General features: G+C 42.5%; 1 protein-coding gene across 3 annotated transcripts in view; it reads right to left on the reverse strand.

The window, feature by feature from the left end:
• Positions 1-21,708, reverse strand: part of nfia (nuclear factor I/A) — a 103,258-nt gene that overhangs the window by 18,112 nt on the left and 63,438 nt on the right. For all 3 annotated transcript variants that reach the window (XM_056414781.1, XM_056414780.1, XM_056414779.1), the window contains exons 3-5: positions 11,141-11,206; positions 9,697-9,771; positions 532-649 (exon numbers count right to left, since the gene is read on the reverse strand). In XM_056414781.1, the coding sequence (XP_056270756.1) occupies positions 532-649; positions 9,697-9,771; positions 11,141-11,206 (259 nt within the window). The remainder of the gene's footprint in view (positions 1-531; positions 650-9,696; positions 9,772-11,140; positions 11,207-21,708) is intronic.

Genomic DNA, 21,708 nt, shown 5'->3' on the forward strand with positions numbered 1-21,708 from the left:
AGCGGGACGGAGAGCAGTGTGTATATAATCTTTGTAAAGGCTAAATATGAAACTGTATTTCTGAGGCCACACAGCTCTTCATGTGTGTGTGTGTTTGTGTGTGTTGTACACATGTACTGTATGTACATTAATATGTATGATTACATGTTGTTTGTTGGGATTCATAATAGTGTGCTTCTTTAATTCCCCATGAAGATGGACTAAAACCAGACTCCTGCTTTCAAAATATGTAAGTACTACCAGCTCAATGTACTTCAAAGTACCGAAAGCAAAAGTGTTTACAGTGCATTCAAAGTACAAGATGTATCCCAGAGATGTAGTGGAGTAAAAGCACAAAGTTACATAACATGGGTAACAGATGTATTTAGATCCGCTCCACCATTGTGTTCCCGTCAGTGAGATGTTGTGTGTTGTGTGTTTCCTGTTGTACTTTCATCTCTTAGTTGTCCGTCAGAAGTGTAAAAGAAGTCTGAAGATCCGGTTCACAGATCCGGTGGACTGAAGATCTAGCAGGAGGTAGGAAGTGTGTACCTGGAGGAGGAGGTGCTCGGCAGCGGTCTCCTCATGGCTCCTGGACTCATGCTGTAGTAAGAGGAGCTGTCCAGGTCTGCCAGGGAGAAATTTGGACCGGTACTGGCTGCGATAGGTACTGGAAGAGAGAACGAGAGAGAGAGAGAGAGAGAGAGAGCATCAATACAGATATTTTGAGGCATTTCATAAGAGAGGGTCTCCTGGAGTGGAGGGGTCCAGCCGCCCAAAAAAACTCTAAAAGGGAGGTGTCCCAATCCTGAACAGCCGTAGCCTGGTCTCTGGGGACACAGACAGCTCCCCACACATAGAACTCATGGATAAGACCCTGAACTACTCCTTCACTGACTCATTGACTCACTCCCAACCCAAAGGATGGAAGCCACTATTGTTTGAGGACTTTGGGAGTTTTAGCAACCTCGGGGGAGTTTACGTTCTACAGTTGAAAATCTTCCCTTAATGGCTATTATTTTGCCAGATTTCAGCAATTTTAGACTTTAAACTGGATAAACATTGGGGGCTAAGTGAGAAATAAATGCACCAGAACTGTATTTGTGGGGGTCTGGCAGCAATGGAGGAAACAGTTATGACCTTTTTGTCACACAAATGTGATATACTCTAAAACTATTCCTATTGTCGCAAATCTGCTACATTGTGAATGCATCTGGTGTGAATGGACCCCAACGAGCAGGATCCGATTGACCCAGAGCAACATCTGGCAGTCTGTCTGAGGTAAACTGTTGTATGGCCTGAAGCTACTGCAGGATATTTTATAGATTTTCCTTTTCAGCGAAATGCTCTGAATTTGAGTTCCCTCTGGTAAACTTTTACACAGCGTGTATGTCTTTTATTGTGAAAGGTCAGAACAGAAGGATTGGATCTGCCCTGCCTTGAAAGGAGTAATGTGGTTTGACATCTTGGCTCCGTGGGATGTTCTACAGTGTACCTATTGAATATGCGCATTCAGCACAATGTGATTGGTTGATTTCGTGATGCCAAAATTGCCCTTGCTCCGGAAAATAAAAAATATCTAAAATAAAAAAATTATAGAAAGTTGAAAGAACTGCCACATTTGAAATGAAACTAAATAGTGCGTTCAAGAGAAAATGTAACTGATCTATCATCTCAAAGAGTCATCAAACTTAAGACACTTTATTCTTGGGTGAATTGCACTTCCTGCCTTACTTCAATCACAGTTTCAGTGTCTTCAGTGAGAACATCGCGACATCATCGCTCCCACCGAACCAACAACCCGATGTGAGACATATCTGCTGCATCGCCTTCCTCTGCTGTGTGTACCACACCCAATAGGGTCAATATTAGCATGGGGCTCCAACGGGGACGTGGTGTATGAGGTGTACATGAGAGCAGTTAGCGCAGGACATTAGCATCCATAAACAAAAACAAACTGGACTCCTCTTCCTCTCGTCTGTCCTTTGCCTCTCTGATCTGTCCATCTCCTGTCGTTTACCCTCCTCCGCATATCCCTCTCTCTCTCTTCCTCTGCTTCTCTCCGGGGAGGGCAGTCTATGCACAAAGGCCTGCAAAGGCTTTCACTATTAAAGGAGTGAGGGGCGAGAGAGAGTGGGAGAGAGAGAGAGTCGACTCTTTGTTGTCAAACGCTTCAATTTGAAAATCCTGCTGAACAAAGGCAGCAATCAGCTTCAAACCCGGACATCCGTCTAGCCCCTCGCCTCCAGCCCTCCTTGCCCCCCCCCCTCTCTTCTATCCCTCCTCTTCATCGCTTTATTGATGGAGAGCATGATGGCGTGATGGGATGAAAGGAAGAGGAGGAGGAGGACTGACAGGACCTGGTGGGTAGTTTTCTGCTGAGCTCAGCAACGTGAGCTCGCTCTATCTATCTATCACTCTCTATCACTCTCTCTCTGTCTGCCCTGCAGAGCTAGAACTGGCCTGAGAGCTGCACACACACACACACACACACACACATAAAGCACATAAACGCACACACACACACACACACACACACACACACATAAAGCACATAAACACACACCCGCACACACACACTTAGAGCCATACACTTTCCTCAAGGTCTAGCATGGAGTACAACCGATGTAAGACTATGCACATGAAGTAACAAGTGTGTGTGTTTCAGTGTGTATTGTGGATCAGGACGTTTACTCCTGCTCAGGAGACTGTTACCATCTCGATGGATGTACATGGAATGCAAGTAAATTCAAAATAAATAAAATAATTAATTAATAAATAAATCAGATTGGGCAATAAAACATATAAAGAAATGTATATATGTAATAATAATAATAATAATAATAATGATTATTGATTATATGTATAATCAATATATAAGTAAAACATTTTCATTTTTTTATTTTAAAAGCTTTACAAATGACTACTTTTTAAAATGTTACTCGAAATTACATTTATTTCCCAGCACCGTTTAACTATACATATGATATTCAGATGAATGGGTCGTGGCTATCCCACGGATTCAGACTCAAGCAACAACACAAGAGTTAGCCAGCGAGCGCACCCTGCTCTGGCTTAGTCGTGCCCCATCTGAGGCGGATACTGAGGCGGAGGGGCCGCGTTCATGAGCGAGCCAGTTCTTGTCTCGTTGTGGTCTGATGAAAAGTAAATTCTCCTCATTCAAACCCCCAAATATCTATTTTTTTCATGGGCCCATCGAGCAATCACACTCGAGCTCCCTCTCCCAGCCCCATTCACATGAACGGGCGTCGTATAATAACTCTTGTTGTCACGGCCCACATGTCAAGGGCCTGTACCTGTATACCTGTAACAATACCTGTACCTGTAACAATACCTGTAACAATACCTGTACCACTAATTAACGTAGAGTTTTTTGATTGAAATTGCTCATGTCTGTAATGATCACCGCAGCCTGTGGGGGGCGCTACCAGGGCTTCAAACTGTAGGTCTTGGTTGGTTCATAACTTTACTTATTAATACAGCTCCTCTGCGTATTTACCTTTCTGTCTTTTGATGCTCTAACCTGGTCGTTTGCCAGCTGAAACTTGATTTCATCTTCACAGTGTTAATACTGTTTCTAGGTCATTGACTCTATCATCTCGTTATTACCTCACCTCAGACAATGTATCTATGTTAGAATATTATAATGAATACATGATTCACTTATTTTATAACTTTCTCATAGCGCTGTCCCATTTCATTCCCGTTTTATTGTCCATGAATAGCCAGTTGAAACTGTTTTATTGGTTGTATTATTAGCATTATTATTTTGATGTGACATCTTTGTGCCATTTGTGCCGTGGTGCCCATATGGCATTGGCACAGCACCAGGCTTTGTGTGTGTGTGTGTTGCCAGGGGCGATGGAGGGCAGGAGGAAGGAGGAATGGATGAGTTTGAACCGTGCAGGCCTCCAGCTTTATTCATCTTTTCATCCCTGCATCGCTGTGTGTGTGTGTGTGTGTGCGTGTGTGTTGGGTGGGTGGGAATGCCTCCAGATGAAGGTACTAGAAGGTGCCAAGTGGGTCATCTGCCTTCTTATTTCTTTGTGTGTGTGTGTGTGTTTGTTTTCTCTGTAGACGTGTGTGTGTTCGGTGTGTGAGCAGCGGGAGAGTTATGCCATCATATCAACTTAATCCCCAAATCCTTACGTCTAATATCAGCTCTCCTGACACGCTGGGAGGAAAGTGTGTGTGTGTGTGTGTGTGTGTGAAATTTGTGCCAGTGCCAAGGTGCGCCCTGGCACTCTAGACATACATCTCTCTCTGAGTGTGTGTGTGTGTGTGTGTGTGTGTGTGTGTGTGTGTGTGTGTGTGGGAAGCAGATTGAGCTTGTTACAAGTGTCTATAAACATCAAAGTGGTTCAGGGACACACAGCGAGAGCCCTGCAGCTCAGTTAGAAAGCAGGACAAGGAGCTGTGTGTATTCTCTATGTACAGAATGTCTTTGCAAAACTGGTAATGTTCATTTGATTTGATTCTGACACACCTGACTGTAGGTCTATTGCTGGTGTTTTTTTCATTGAAGATCGCAGTCCCTCTTTAAACACCTGCTGCATACCTTCAGTTTCGCTGTTTAGTGGATCACAAAACACTAAAACAAATCCAGTTCTGGAGCCCAGGGGGACATCATTAAATGTCCAAAAGGTTCTTGTTAAAATAAGGAAAAGTACAATATCAAGGACCTACAGTTGTGGCTCAGTGAAAAAGATTCCACAGTACAGAAGTAGAAATATTTTACCCCAAACTTTGGAGCATCAGAGCTTCCTGTTTCCTACAGGGAGTGTCGACACAAGATTCTTTTAACAATGGTCTCCACATGCACGTGGTCATTATTGTGAAAGAAAACACAGCGTGTGTCATTCTGGACGGCGTAATGTCACTTTACAGCCGTCACACACTCACAGAGGACAGGAAGCGTGGAATGAAGTTGGAGAGTTACGGAGGAGGTGTTGGGGGAACACCAGGAAGAGCAGAGGGCCACTGACGGAAAGTAACAGATCGGGGGAGGGATGATTGAGGAGAAGTCAGGATCCAGTCTGCAGAAGGATACAGAACTGACCAATTACACTTAATACACGGCCACTACGCTAACCTATACGCTCTCATCCTCTCCACCTCTTCTCTCCTCCTCCTCCTCTCTCTCTCTCTCTTTGTGTGCTGCTTTAATAGGATATTGATCGACAGAGAGAGATTCGATTGGCCTGCCAGTGAATTGTGTAATGGCTGCACAATACCAAGGTCACCCGCTGTGTGTGTGTGTGTGTGTGTGTGTGTGCGTGTGTGCTGTCTTCAATACCCACTCCTCCACCCCCCCGGCTGACCACTTCTCATATTCTGGTAAGCTATAGGCCTCAGTCACCCCTGCAGACCCTCAGTGTGTCTGCGTGTCTGTGTCTGTGTGTGTATGTGTGTGTGTACATTCACTCTAGAAAACACCCAGCATGTGTAGCCGGTACAGTAGACGCATACATATTCATTCAGTGTTTGCATGTCGATACAAACTTCAAAGGGAGGAAGGAGAACGGCTCCAGTCTGAACACCTGGTGAGCTTTTATTAGCAAAACCAGTTGACAATCTTGGACTTTGAGGTGTGAGTTGATGGGGTTCGTCCAACTAACGTTTTGAGTTTTAGATTCCAACTTCAGGCAACCCTCTAGTGGAATTAAATAGGTCCACTTCAAATGTAAAAGCACCATCAGGTCTTTCTTAAGTAAAGTGCCTCAAGTTAAAGGACAAAAGTACTTTTAGAAAAGTACTCAATGTGCAGAATGTCTCCGTTGTAGTTCGTCAATGCGTTGCCAATTTGAGATACTTTGTCTACAACTGGGTTTATTAGTAGAATAGAGTAGAAGTAAAGTAGCAGGAAATGCGTGTTGGCCTTAGCTTCCTGTGTCTAAATGCAGGATGTCTACGAGCATGGCCGCTGTAGAATCGTAGTCTTGGTTCTGTTGGACAGCTCTAAACGCGACAACACCAACGGGCCTCAGCTAAGATTGCTCAGAGGTGTGAATCAGGGTTTTAGCTCATTTACTAACGCTTTGTTGTCTTCAGGAATAAACTGGTCGACTTATTTACTGAGTTCATCCCGAGCTGATCTAGAATCTGCTATAAAACCTATTAAATTCGCTCAAGCTCGTTTGTGTTGTTTTGTTCATGCTGAAGCTTGTGTGCTCTGTGATCTACACTGGTCTACAGCTCGGGTGTTGCTAAATAAAGGACCAGGTCTTTTTGTTGGCTGCGTTACGAGCAGTAACAGTAACATTTTTCATTGTCTATATTCATCATTAATTGTTATAAATGAATAGTGAAGAGTTAATGTTGTTGACTCAAATAAATGCACACGCACGCACGCACACACACACACACACACAGACACACACTGGACTTTCCTGCACTCTAATCTATAAGTGATTCTTCCAGAGCCGCATCGCTGAAAATCTGCTGACCAACACAATACACACACACACACACAACACACACACAACCACACACACACAGACACTAGAGAAAGGGTGTGTGCATCTGTGAATACATTTGTGTCTGCCTGAATGCATTTATGTGTGTGTGAGTATCGGAATAAAACCATAAAGTGTGTGTGTTGCACCAACATGAAACCAGCTCAGCTCTGCAGCCACAGAGAGACTTTTTTAACTTGCATTATAATAAATAGGAAACTGTTTTAAATATTAAGTACTCCGACAGAGATTGTGGTCACTGTTAGCTTCCCCCTGTTGATACCAGAGAGGAAAACATTTACTCCACAGCTATTTTTTTATAAATACAATAGACAGCAGTAGACTTTGTGACTGTGTGTGTGTGTGTGTGTGTGTGTGTGTGTGAGTGTGTGTGCGTGTGTGTGTGTGTGTGGGTGGGTTGGGGGGCGGGGGTGTGGGGGGGGTCTCCAACAACATGAAGGATAGAGAACAGGCTCTGGCTATCGATTCAGATTACCACCTCAGAAATATGCCAGTGTTACAAAATGATATGCTTCCTCTATATGAACTATACAACTATAAATAAAAGCAGCTATTCAATCTAATTTTAAAAACATATTATTTTCTGAGGTAATATGTTGTGTACAGATATGCAATGATGATTACTGGGTAGTGTGTGTGTGTGTTGATGTTGTCCAATGTCACGTCAGATTTGATCATGCTAGTTTGGGAGCAAACATCTGTCGAGACCGACAAGATGATCACATCTGCGATCCTTTCAAATTAAAAGCAGAATAAGTAATTACAGTGTGCAGTGCGTCCTGACTACTTGACACCATTGTATCATCGCGTGTGACACTAAAAGAGTAAAAAGACACATAAATGTTCAGGAGAGTCACTATAACTCGACTGCTCAGTGTGTAATTATACTGAGTGGATCCTACAGGAGGACCATGAAGTACGGACTGCAGCACTGTGTCGAGGTATTTGATTCAAAAACCGCAGCTCCAGTTGGATTTTGTTAAGCACACCTCAGGCTAAGTGACTGCTCTTTAGTTCAATGTTCAAGGTGTTTAAATAGTATTGCTCAGTACAGATAGTCATCTTTTTTGATTGTATTCAGAAAGTTCTCTAGTCGGGAGCAGATGGAGGACTGACAGCAGGCAGGAGGAAATGAGACTTCCAGGTTTAGGATCCAGATGTGAGGAAACCTAATTCAAAACCCCACTGACCTTTGTACCAACTTTAACAACTACAAATATGAACTCTTTTGTGGCTCACTTCATATTTTAAGATAAGAAGATTTAAAATCCTTTTTATTCACTATTTCCATGTTTAGCACCCTTTAACAAGCACCGTTTCCCACGGTTGCCAGGACCCGGCCTGTGAGGACTAAATGCTGTTCATGTGAATGTGGAGTGGAAGTAGAAAGTGGCATGAAAAGAAAATACATGATTAAAGTACAAGCAAAGAGTATCAATAAATGTTCTCTGGTACCTTCAGTTTGCTGCAGACCGAAACAGGGCACCAGGAGCATCCGCACGCACACACACACACACACACACACACACACACACACACACACACCTATGGCAGGATGTGTGTGAGTGATTAAGTGACTATGTGAGATTTTGCATGTGCAATGGTGTGCATCTGATCAGGCTGGGATCAGCGTGTGTGTGTGTGTGTGTGTGTGATCGATGGGTCTTTGATCAGGGGTCTCTGTGTGTGCTGACAAGCACTTTACATCGGCCTATTGTTAGCGGTGGGCGATCGACAGTCTCATATAGATCCCACTGCGCTCTCTGTCACTCTCTCTCTCTCTCCTGCGTGTCGGCACTTTTAAAGGTCACGTTTGTCCCTCATTCTCTCTCTCTCTCTCTCTCTCTCTCCTGTCCTTTCTGTCGCACGCCCATCTCACTCCCCCTGTCTCCTCCACTCTGCAGTCTCTTGATCGCCCCTCCCATGTTTTCTCTTCATTAAATTAGTTCATGGAGAGAGAGAGAGAGAGAGAGAGAGCGAGACCGCTCACAGCTGAGTGATGACACGAACAATCAAAAGGTTTATTTATTTTACGGCATGATGTGCTATATTCAACTTCCTTTGGACGTTTGTCTGTGTAATCATGGTTACATGGACAAACGTCTAAAGGAAGTTGAATATACCACATCATGATGTAAAATAAATAAACCTTTCGAGGTGGTCAGGACAGCAGCATCGAACAACCTTTACAAGCACAACTTCCATCTCATTACGCAGGACAGCTTTTCACTTGTTTTCAAAATGAATGTAATGTATAATGGCTACTCTGTAACCGTATTTCACTTCGCGGTTATTTCATTTGTGGGGTTATGAATATCATGCTGAAAAGCTGAAAAGTGTTTTTCTTTATCGTGAACTGAATTTGACAAAGCAGATGCACAAAAGCAGGCCGTCCCTCCGAGGAAGCGTGAGCAGAATGAACATCAACCCACTAAACAGCTGACTTGGTGGACATTAGAAGGTGAACCTTGCTTAGCATTGGTCACCAGAGTCCAGTCAGAACTGGAGAGCAGAATAGAGTAGAATTCCTGACACCTAACTTTTCTGAAAAGGTTAAAATAGTTAAACCACCATCTCCTGTGTCAGATTCCCATGGGACGCATGTTTTAGGAGGTTTAAATTAATTCAACTTTGGCCACAAAACCTGGCAGGCAATCAGGGTATAGCATATTATTTTATTTTATTTTTATTTTTATTAAAAACAATGGTCCCTTGTAAATTTGAGGTAATATAATCCAAGGCTGGGATCATTTCTGCTGTGGGAGTTAGCGGGTAGCAACTGTACCAAACACTGTTGCTATGGGGATCTGATGGTTAATATAACTTGACTGTTGACCTGTTAACAGAACAGCAGCCAACCAATCAGAACCCAGGATTGTGCGAGGCCAATAAATACACTTAACTACAAGTTGAGTTTGTTCTGTGTGAGAGCAGATCATTTTACAGTGTTCCCGCATGACTGATAAACATTTTATTGTTTATGCATTCCCACTGCTTCAGTGACGTGTTCCCTTTACAGTGGAAAAATCAGACTTTTCTGTGCATATTCTTAACGACCGTGTATATGTTTGTGTGTGTGTGTGTGTGTGTGTTTTTGTGTGTGTGTGTGTGTTCATTTAGCTGAGCAGCGTCTGGTTCGGTCTGGAGGAATTACATTAGATCCACTATCGATGACAGATCTGCTTTGCTCTATCAGAGAGAGAGAGCGGGGGAGACTTACTCTGAGAGACTCGTACTAGTTCGGACACCGTGAAGACGCCGGGCGTTACAAAGCTGTCTTGAAAACCCAGATGACCTGTGAGAGAGAGAGAAAGAGAGAAAGAGAGACAGAGAGGATTCAGTCTTACTTATTTCAATTATTCTATCGATAATCATCAGATAATTTGCTGTAAAACCAACTAAACATTGGTTCATTTTTAAATGAGTAGAAGGAGAATATGTAAATGAAAACGGAAGAATGAAATGTTGTAGTAACAGTGGTAACAGTAGTATCCTATCAGTGCAGTATAATAGTATAGTGGCAGTAGCAACAGTCCTAGTAGTGACAGTATAATTAGTATCAGAGTTAACAGTACTAGCAGCCCGTAGAATTTGTGTTTGCTGTTTTAACTGGGAAATAAAGAGTAGTACTATCTGTAGTAACTGCAGTAGCAGGAGTAATATCAGTATCAGTACTATTAGCTGTAGTAGTAAGAGCAGCATCATTATCAGTAGAACAAGTACCAGTAGTATTAGTAGCAACAGCAGTACTAGCGGCAGTATCAGTAAGGAAGTACAGAACCAATGAGAAATAGAAGCTTCTGTTTCCCAACTATTATAATCACTCCCAGCAGTAGTTCTGTGTGTGTGTGTGTGTGTGTTTGACTGTTTGCTGTCCTGGCTCCTCAGTGGTGGAATGAGCTCCCCACTGACATCAGGACAGCAGAAAGTCTCTACATCTTTTCCGACTATATCTGGATTAAAACACAGATTTGCACTTCAGTGGCACTTAAATAGCTCTTATTGTGGTACTTTTGTCGTTCGACTATGTTGAGGAAATGTTACTTCCTGTATTCTTGTTGTTCTTAGTTTGTACTCTAGGTTGAAATGCACTTATTATAAGTCGCTTTGGATAAAAGCGTCTGCTAAATGACATGTAGTGTAATGTAATGTAATATGTGTGTGTGTGTGTGTGTGTGTGCGAAAGAGACAAAACGATAACCTAACTTTGTCACCAGGGTTAAAACACAGCTCACCTTGAGAGTGCGTGTTTAAATGGACCTGGACTTGTAAAGCGCTCTTCTAGTCTTGCGACCACTCAAAGTGCTTTAACACTGCATGACATCATTCACCCATTCACACACTTATGGGAGGAGCTAAGGTTCCACCTGCACATCAGCAGTAACTAACATTCACACACATCCACACACCATAGGCACAGCTAGGGGAGCAATTTTGGTGTTAAGTGTCTTGCCAAGGACACTTGGAGATGGGCTAGCGGAGCCGGGGATCGAACTGCCGATCCTCTGATTGAAGGACAACCCTGCTCACCACTGAGTCACAGTCTCACAGTGTGAGAGTATGTACAGTAAAATATGTATAAGAGCGTTGCTGTATGTGTTTGTGTGTGTGTGTGTGTGTGTGTGTGTGTGTGTGTATATGTGTGTGTGTGAACGAGATCTCACCGTTCTCTGGCTGGTCCTTGATATCTGAATCGCTGGCCTGGTTGGGGCTTTCTGATTGGCCGGTGTCTGAAGGGAAAAACACAGATGGAGACTGATGAGGACGAGTCCAACGACAGCATGATGAGTACACACACACACACACACACAAGCTCACAATAATGCTGTCTACTGATTGGAGGGTAAGTTCACTGACAACACACACACACACACACACAGACCAGACACACTGGTTCTACCTGCTGCAGCAGACAGGTGACTGTTCATTCACACTCTATACTGCAGTGCAACATCAGCGCACCACAGAGTCAGCAAGAGCGCTGAACTCTAAATGAACTTCAATGAAAGTATAAAGCAGTAGAATAAGTATTATAAATAAGTAGCAGAAGTACAAGTACTCTTTACTTTCTCTTTTATTCAAGTACAAATATGTAAGTACAACCAGGAAAATGTAAAAAAAAAAAATTGCTTGTACAATATAAATATTAGATATTTTAAACATATGTGTGTATATATATATATATATTTATGATTATGTAATTACAGGAATATAAATTGTAAATTATATTATAATGTTATTATTATGAACAAAATATGAAATGCTATTTGATATAAGGTTTATATATATTTAATATCTAAATTAAATATTTATAGTATTTATAGGTTAGCTAGTCAATCATCACAATATTTTTTCTGTCAATCGACAAATCAACTAATTGACGTTTCAGCTGCATTTCTAGCTAGTTCCAATTGACAACAAAACATATTGGGTAAGCACTTTGTATGTTTTCTCTGCATCTTGTGGAGTACAGAAAGAAAAGACTGAAGTAAAGTGCATTCTGAGGGCGGCCCGTCTCTCCTCTCGGTATCTGCCTCTGTTGTGTGCTTTTTTCTTCTTTTTTTCCCAGCATGCTCTCCGCTCCGATGCAGCTCCGCTCCTGCAAATGATTTAGCGTCTTCAGGAGCATCGATCGGACGCGCTGCAGATAAAATAGTCGGGTGGGGGGGAAGAAATATCACCCATCATCCCCCTCACCCTCGAGCGGCCGCCGCAGGGGCTATGACTCAGGACCAGACTGAGACGGATGGAGTCGAGTCAGGTACGGTTTTATTACAACGGCCAGTGCGGTGAAACTTTTAAAATTATGATGGAATGTAATCACCAAACAGCAAATGTGATTCAACTAGAAGGAAAACTGATCTCACGTCAACACAAACAGGACGAATTTTGGGAACAATCCATCTTAAAAATGAAGCGTTTCCCTCAGCGTATGCTTGATATGAGTTCCACACAGAGCATGAACTATAAACACGCGTTATGTTACATTCAACAAGTTTTCTGAGCGAGTCGAAGGTTAATCGGTCGAGCGTCTTTGTGTTTGTTTGAAAAACAAGCAGCAGAAAAGGCCTTGGCGCTAAAAAAAGTGACACGGACCGGCTCATGAGTCACAATGACAAAAGCAGCCGCTCAAAAATATCCATAGAATAAAACATTTATATTTAAGACTATGATTGGGTGTTTGTTTGCACTTCTACAATTAGTGAAACATCTTAGTGATCAATTACATTTCTAAGAACTTACATTTTTTGCAGTGAGGGAGCCCTCCTCTGCACACACACACACATACCACACACACCCACACACAAACACACATACACACACACACACACTGAGACAAAGTACCGCATTTATCAGCCTTGTTTTGCATGCTGTTCACTGTGTCTGTTTGCTTCAGCAGCCTAAAACAAAGAGCATCAGGGCTGAAACCACGGCAACCAGGGGGAGGCAGGGGTTCGAGGGGTGCCGCCGATGGGTGTGTGTTGGAGGGCACTTTCACACACTGCTCCCCCTCATTCAGCCGTCCCCCCCTCCCGTCCAGGTTAATTAAATATGCTAATGAGGCGTGGGAGCAGACCGGACCGTCTGCATCCACCCCCCACTGAGGGGAGGGGGTCCAAAAACAGACAGCCAGATAAAAGCCCTCTGTACACAGCGAGAGAAACACCGCTGAGATGAGGGAGAAGCAGCCCAGTGGGACCAGTGCTCATAAACTGGGAACGGACTCACTTTCTGATTCGGTCAGAGGCTACAAATAAGAAGTTTCCATCTAGGCTTTTATTTTTAAAAGGTGTCAACGACACTATCAAGCACCTATCTCCTCTTCTCTGTTTACTCCTCTCTTTCCTTTTATCCTACAGTCGTTTCTCTCTTTCTTTCTCTGTCACACACTTAAAGATAAAAGTTGTTGCTGTCCATGCTTTTATTTTGAAAAACTTATTTTTCCACTTTTCTCCCTTTCATATTCTCGTTCTTTTATTTCAATGTGGTTCCCTTTCTCACTATTTCTCACAGCTTCAAAATAAAAACGGATATTTTGGCCAACTTTGCTTTCCATTTGAAAGATGTGCTTTTCTTTTCCTCTTCCCTTTCTTTTCTTGTCTCATGTCTCTCTCTTTTTTGCCATCAATTTTCAAAATTGTTTTTGACTCTCTCCGTCTCCAGGCTCCAAAGTAAAAGCCTCCATTTAGGAACTAAAACGCTGTCATGCACGCTTTTACTTTTAACAAGTGGTGTTGACCAAGTTGTTCCCCTCCGTCTCTCTGTGCTCTCTTCTCCTCTTTCCACCTCTTCCTCTCCAGGGCTTCAGCTATAGACTGAGTGTATTGGACCGTGGAAATAAACAAAACAAAACAACACACATACACGCTTGCATGAACACACACACACACACATACACACACACACTGGTTCACACACACACACACACACACTTTCTCTTAAAATCTAAACCGACGTGAACACTTTTGTTCCTGCATTTGTTCGGCCCTCGTTCTACCTTCTGCTGTCATCTCCCATGTGATCTGTACAGACACACAAATACACACACACACACACACAACACACACACATGCACGCACGCACACATTATAGAGCACTTAGAAGAAAACAATGAACCAAGAAAAGAGGGAGAGTGAGGGCAGAGGTCTCTCACTTTCTCTCTCTTTGTGGGAAAGTCAAACTCTGTGGCCCCTGAGGTCGCTCGCCCTGCTCTCACTCTCTCTCTCTCTGACATGGGGGGGGGGGGGGGGGGGGGGGTAGCTACTGAAAGATTCCCGGAAAGGCATTTATACAGTATATAAATATATATATATATATCTCATAACTGCACCTAATAGGTGCATGCGATCATGAATATGTTTTCAAAGTGCCACTCTTATTGTCAACCTACAGAAGTGCGACTGCTGGTATGAAGTCATGATGTTCTACATTTAAAAGGTTTTTGGGACTGTCCATTCCCTCCGTCTCTGTCGCAAATTGCTCAATTACTTTTTCCTCAAGTTCTTTTGAATCTCAAACATTACTTTTAAAACCTCTCTCCCTCTCTGGGCGAGTCAGACTGGGCTTGCACTGTCGTCTCTTGGCAGAGCAACGGTCAACAAAGACAGAGAACAACAACAACAAGACAACAACAAAAAAGAAACAGTGATCTGTTTTGGCTTCTCTGTTTTCTCTGCGTGTGTGTTTGGCTGAGAGGAAGGCTGACCGTCGACTCGGGCGAGAGACATGCCAAAGATACACACAGAGAGAGAGGGACTTTTTTTTCTTTACTGGAAGGATTTCGTAGGAGCTGTTTGATCAGAAGTGACAACATGGACGAGAGTTTCCCGCCCGCCGGGGAAAATAAGAAAAAACCCACCATGTGCTCCGTATCGATCCGAGCCCTGATTGAGCTTTTAATGAAATGAGATGTATGAATTCATTAATTTTTTTATAAAGGCCACAAATCAGCGTAATCCTCTTTAGTCTCACACACAGAATACATTTAGGCAGATGGAAGCCCCGCCCACCACCACAGAGAGCCTACGCAGGATTGGAGGAGGATGTCTTTGACGGACATTTTATGAAGCTGTTTAAGATTTGAAACCCGTGTTTTGTGATTGTCCTTTGAATTCACATTTTATGATGAGGCGTTGATGAAAATCACGATGAAATAAATATTGCGAATTGTATTTGGAAAAATCTGTTTATAAGCATGCATAGAATAAGGCGTGCTTGGTTCAAGCACCTGGGCAGCACATCCTGAAATATGATGCCTTTCAATGCTTTTCAGGATTATATTGTGATTCGTGTGGGAAGTCATTGTGGGAAACGATAAGTTGAGATAAAACCCACAGGACATGAATGTCATCCTGTCAAGTTTAATTATTTATTGCGATTTCATGATCCACTCAGTTTCTTTTCTTCTTATTTTTGTCTAGACACATTTCACACTTATGTACACACAGCATGTGGGGAGCTGTTTTTATGCTTTATGTTTTCTAATGGAAAGACATTACATTTTATTTAGTTGGGGCTTTTAACCAAAGCGACTTACATAAATACAGCGATGAACAGCTACGGGGAGCAACATAGGGTTAAGTGTGTTGCTCAAAGACACATCGGCATGGGCTCGCGGAGCCGGGGATCGAACCGCCGTTCCTCTGATTGAAGGACAGGTCACCGCTGAGCTTGCCTTTTTTTCTGCTCTGTCGCACGGTATTAAATAAAAAAGTCATAGATGCATTCCATCTAATCTGCACAATTTTTTGAAATAAACAGTTTCAAATTAAACTAATATAAATGAAACAGCTTAAAGAAAGCCCGTTGTCCTAAAAATCAATTTGCTGCGTCAGTAAGAGCCCGTATTTTACACAACACACACACACACACACATGCAAAAACATCTGAGTAGCATAAAATGTAATTAAATATGACAAAATAAAGCCAACGTGTTCCTCTGAGCAGGAGGGGTGTGTTTTGTTTCCAGGCAGTGCCGGGGGATCGAGACCCGGCTTGGAATCATGAAACCTGGCACGTCTGCAAGTCCGTCAGCCAAACACACACACACACACACACACACACACTCACACACTCATGTGCCTCGCCAAAATTAAAGCCAAGTTTTCCTTCCTGCCGAATTACAATAGATGAACTCAAAATCTATTTTTCTTTATGTCGTAACGTTTTTGTATTTTTAAATGTATTCTCTTCTGAGTGACTGGATGCCCCCCAGCCTCCATTTTGCCGCCGCCCACCAGCCGCCATTTTGTAGAAGGCCCTTAATATTCGCCAAGTGACCCGACACACACACACACACACACACACATAAAATCAACACAGGACGCATCGAACGCCGCCGCCTCAAAATGTTCGATATGCGTTTGTGTGTTTCGTTGTTTTATTTGTTTCCCGTTAATGATATCATAAAAGTGCACGAACAGACGCGGCAGACAAGGCTTTGTGTCGGCAAGACGCCGCTGCCAATAGGACGCTGCCATTTCAAGAAGACAGCCAATCCCTCTCTCTCTCGCTCTTCTTCTCTATTTGTAGTTAATGTCTCTCTCCCCTCCGACGGTATTTTAAAAAAGAGAGAAAGAAAGAGATAGAATCCCGTTAGCCGTCTCCATTGTTGGACGCCTAACCAGCCGCCACTGCCAAGGAGACGCTGCCAACTGCAACACACACACACATACACACACACACCCACACACACACACACACACACACACACACATACATACATACAGAAACATACACACACGCTGATTTCTTCACAATTTAAATCACAAACACACACTTTTTAAACATTTCTGTTACATTCTGACCCTCGCCCCATGCCCCGACCTGTGTGTAAGTGTGTTTTCATGTGTGTGTGTGTGTGTGTGTGTGGTAGCCGTCTCTCTCTCTCTCTCTCTCTCTCTCACTTCAGCCTGGCAGCCATCTTAAAGCGTTGGCAACCATTTTGCAGCTTCTGTCTGTTTTCTTTGAGCGGCTGCCATTCGCCACCTTCTGCCAGAACAAAAGAGGACCGATGCCATTACCAGCCATCCGCCACACACACACACACACACACAGACACACCGAAACACACACAGACACAACGAGCACTCCAAACCTCTCCAAAAACCTTCCAGGAACCTTCCAAAAACCGGTTTCCAATCCACAGCCAATCAGCCAGGGTCTGTGAACTCTGCGGGGTTCCCCCAGTGATTCCACCTGGAAACCAGCCAGTCAACTGGTGTAAAAATATAAATGTGCTTTGACCTCTGACCTCTGTCTGCTGATTATCATCTAAACGGGATGAAACAGCAGCACACACTTTCAAAGAAGGCCCTGATTTGTCTTTTTACTTCTCTCCTCAAAGAGCCACATGCTCCACTCGGTTCCTGCTGATCATTCTGGAGGAAGAGCTGGACGATATTTCTGCCATCATAATATTTATAAAATATATTGACGATTTAAAAGGCTACACACTGAGCCTCTAACGACCACCATCATTTGTCTCAGACCCGTCTCCCTGTTGTCTTCGACCGGAAGACAGAAGAAGACGGAAATGGCACCTGAATGAAAACTAACTAAACATTTGTATACAAAGTAACGTACTAAAACTGCAAAGAATAAATAATCAATCCCAAAAACAAAATCATTTTTAAAGTGTTAGAAAGAAAAGTGCTGATGTTTTCTTTGTGAGACAGGTCCCAGCATACACACAAACATACAACACACACAACGTGTGGGATGTGGCTGAACACAATTCGCCCAAGAAACACACCCATTAAACAGGCGACACACATCAAATACAACCTTTACAATATGGAGAAAAAGAAGTGGAATGTAGCCGAATGCCCCGTCACAGGTTCTTTAGATAAACAACAACAGGACAACAACAGTCCCTCTGGTTATGGATTTTCTCATGAGAAGAAATGATTGGATGATGATTCTAAAAACACATTTCGATGGCGAAGAGTAAAACCTCCTCTCGGAAATATTTACTTTTTGTAGAATACAAAAGAAAACGTGTTGTTTTCTTGCAGAGTGCTATTCGTTAAGGATACCCATTACAAAATACAAATTAGAAAGATAAAATGAAATAAAATTACACAAAGCGCAGATTTTTTCCACTTTGACCATCAATATATTTTACTTGTGTTGCCTTAGGGTCATTTTGACCCGAATCAATATTACACCCTCCCCCCGCCTTTGGGTCATTTTGACCCGATTCAATGTTTCACCCTCCTGTTACCTTTATATTTACTAACATATTTTACCCTTTGGGTTCAATTTGACGCCAGCAATTAAAACCTCCAGAAAATTATTAGAATTAATATTGTTTTCCAAGTTTAAGTGTGAGGCACTTTATGTTTGTTTGTTGACTACCGAAAGAACACCGACATTAAACATTGAATGGGGTCAAATTAATCCTAAAGCGGGGGGAGGGTGTAATATTGATTCGGGTCAAAATGACCCTAAGGCAACACAAGGGTTAAAAAAAAATTATTTTAATATTTGTATTGTTTATATTTCATTTATGTCTCTTGACTGTTGCAGTAATTACTCTCATCTTTTCCTATGGATATTGTTTTGTATCAAAACAAGGAAGTGAAAAAAGGTAAATGAAGCTGATTCTAGTTATGTTGCCCCAAACAAAAAAACCTCTTAAAACTGAACAAAGAAAAAAGAAAAAGAAAACAGTGCAGCACACAGATTCATCAAGTAACATGCCCGTTAAACATGAACAAAATCACAGTTCATTCATGTTTTTTGCACAAACAAAAGACCTCAAAGGGACGGGCTCGTTAATAAAAAAAAGAATAAATAGATACTGAAATGTTCAATGGCCCCAAATAAAAATTTAAATACAAGTGTTATTTCAAAGACATCCAGCTGGGCCAGTGGGAAATACTTTGTATGAATAGACTCAGACTCCCATAATGCCTTCAAGCTACATTGGAGTTTTGGCTGCTGCTGAGGTTACACCTGTTCAGACATTACTGTTTCAATCCGTGCCCACCTGGGGGTTATGGATCTGCAGATTCCGTTCCTTTTAAACTTTCAATAATCCATTAAAATATTTAGATTTGTGCATATATATATATATATATATATATATATATATATATATATACATACATGTGTGTGAGTGTGTGTGTGTGTGTGTGGTCTGTGGTCTGTGATTACATCTGGACTTTGGGCAAATTGAAATAGTGTGTGTTATTTTGGTGGGCGGGGTCAGATTGATGAATTGCTGTATTGATCGGAGCTCTGCCTCACTTACCATAATTATAGCTCTCTAATAGATGACACACACACATACACACACACATACACACACACAGTCAACATTGCACTGAAGAAGGCACGTTTCCTAATTCTGATTTTGGGTTCCTGTTCCTCCTCCTTCTTCCTCACTTTCTCTGCACTTTGTCTTGTTCCCTTTTATCGTTCCTTCCCTTCTCCATCTCCCTCCTTTGCTTATATCATTCCTCACTTCCTTTGATCCTAAATTCCTCCATTAATTTTTCTAGCCCACTCTTTGTCCCTTCTGACCTTCCAGACTCCCTCCTCTGTGTCTTCCTTGCTTCCTATACCCTTGCTCCTTCTACTCCCTCATAAATCTCTTCGTCTCCTGCTCCCTATCTGGCTCCCTATTTTGATGTGTCTTTCTTTTCTTACATCATTCATTGCTTCTTTTCACCTCCTTCCTTTCGATAGTCTTTTCGATAACCTTTGTTCCCTTCATCCAACATCTTTTATTTCTTCCTTCCACTTTTTTATCATCTATTTCCTTATCCTCACTTTTGTCTTTTGTCACATTCTTTCTTTCTTTTTTCATCCTTTATTCCATTGCTCCTTATTTTGATCCTACCTCATTTTTTTACTTATTTCCTGGGAGCCTTCTTCCTCCATCTCTTCCTTACTTCCCTATCTTCCTCAATACTTTCTTTCCTCCCTTCACCTCTCCCTATCTGTATTACTCCCTCCCTCCCTCTCTCCTTATCTATTTCCTCCATCCATCTCTCTTTTTCACTCCGTTCCTTCTCTCTTCAACCCTTTTCTTCCTTCCTCCCTTCATCATCTCTTTCTTCCTCTATTTGTCCATCCTTGCTTCCTCTGTTCTTTCTCTCCTCCATCTGTCCCTTCCTTTCTCTCCCTCCCTCTTTTGTCCCTCCATTACCTCACCTGTCCTCCGTCTCTTCCTTTTTCCCCCCTTCTTTCCCTCCTCCGTTTTTTCCTTCCTTCCTCTATTACATCCTCCCTCCCTCTTCTCTTCCTTCCTCATCTGCAGCTTGATCAATACTGATAAATTATTGATTATTCAGAGAGCTGCTGAGACCGATGAGTTTCCAATCTCATGTTCCAAAAAAACAATCTCAGACCTCCAATCAAAACCCACTCTCAACCTCCTACCTTCCAATCAGGGTCCAGTCCGGCCTGACCAACATCCAATCAGATTTCAGTCCTGACAAACATCACATTTCATTACTTTTTATCTGTATGAAGGGATGAGGGAGGGAGGAGAAAAAGAGAAGATTGGAGGAGAATGTGAGGAGGGAAGGGGGATGAGGAGAGGAGAAGATGAGGAGGAAAGAGGGATGGATAAAGGAGTATCTCTCTCTTATTGGCTGGTTTTAGTGCTCTAAGAAACTTTATCATCATTTTTTCTCAATCTCTCCCCCATGTTCTCCTCCCCTTTTTTCTTCCCTCTCTCCCCTTTTTCTTTCTCAGGAACGGATGTCTGCTTCAGATAATACAAACACACACACACACACACACACACACACTCTTTATCTGTAGTGATTTTCGCCAAAATCTGCTATAGACTCTACTGCCATTAATCACATTGTGTGTGTGTGTGTGTGTGTGTGTGTGTGTGTGTGTGTGTGTGTGTGCGTGCGTGCGTACATGTCCATCCTTCAACTGTATGGATTACCCAGAGTGCAGCAAAAAGAGAGAGAGCACAAAGAGGACGAGTATTTCTTTCACAAAAACACACACACACAGGGCAGGAGGGGCGTCGTGCCAGGCTCGATGCCAGGCTCAGGGTTGCCGTGGTGACGCTGGGGGCCCTGGTAGGTCGGGTGGGGGAGGTCACAGCACCCCCCAAAAAATAATAATCTGAGAACAAGAATTGAAGCTGTGACTGAACTCCCTCGCTCATTATTCATTATTATCATTATTAAATATAAACTCGTAAAATAAACTTCTATCAAATAAGCCATAATATACCATAAAGAACTATTCTGCAGGCCATTGTGACTTTTGAAAGTGTGTTCTTGACTCTTTAAATCCACTGTTCTGTTTGGAAACACCCGAAAAAAAAGCTGAAGAACTAAATTAAGTAATTAAATACGTTTTCATTGAAAAACAGTGGAGATAAAAAAAAAATTAAAAGTTCTTTCAGCCAGAAGAACGCGGTTCTGGTCACGTGTAAAACGAGAAGTTAAAGCTGATTAATTTGCCACATGACCAACTGTTTGTGTTCCTGTGAAGGAATTGTGAAGAGACTGGATGATGTCACCTTTGGAAAGTATCCCGTTGGAGGATCCGGTGCTCTGTCGCCATAAAAACTCATCAAAAACACAAAGGAGATGAACTCTGTGTCAATATGGAAAGAGGGAGGGATTACAAGCACCAACTGAGTATCTTATTCAATCAACAGCACTAAAGGGTTAATCCACGCAAATGTCCCTCGTATGGTTGTTCTCCCTCCAGGAGGAAACTGTCTAGTCGGGTCGTTCTGGTTCTCCCA

Source organism: Pseudoliparis swirei, chromosome 5, assembly GCF_029220125.1.
Source record: "Pseudoliparis swirei isolate HS2019 ecotype Mariana Trench chromosome 5, NWPU_hadal_v1, whole genome shotgun sequence".
In the NCBI taxonomy this organism is placed as follows: domain Eukaryota; kingdom Metazoa; phylum Chordata; class Actinopteri; order Perciformes; family Liparidae; genus Pseudoliparis; species Pseudoliparis swirei.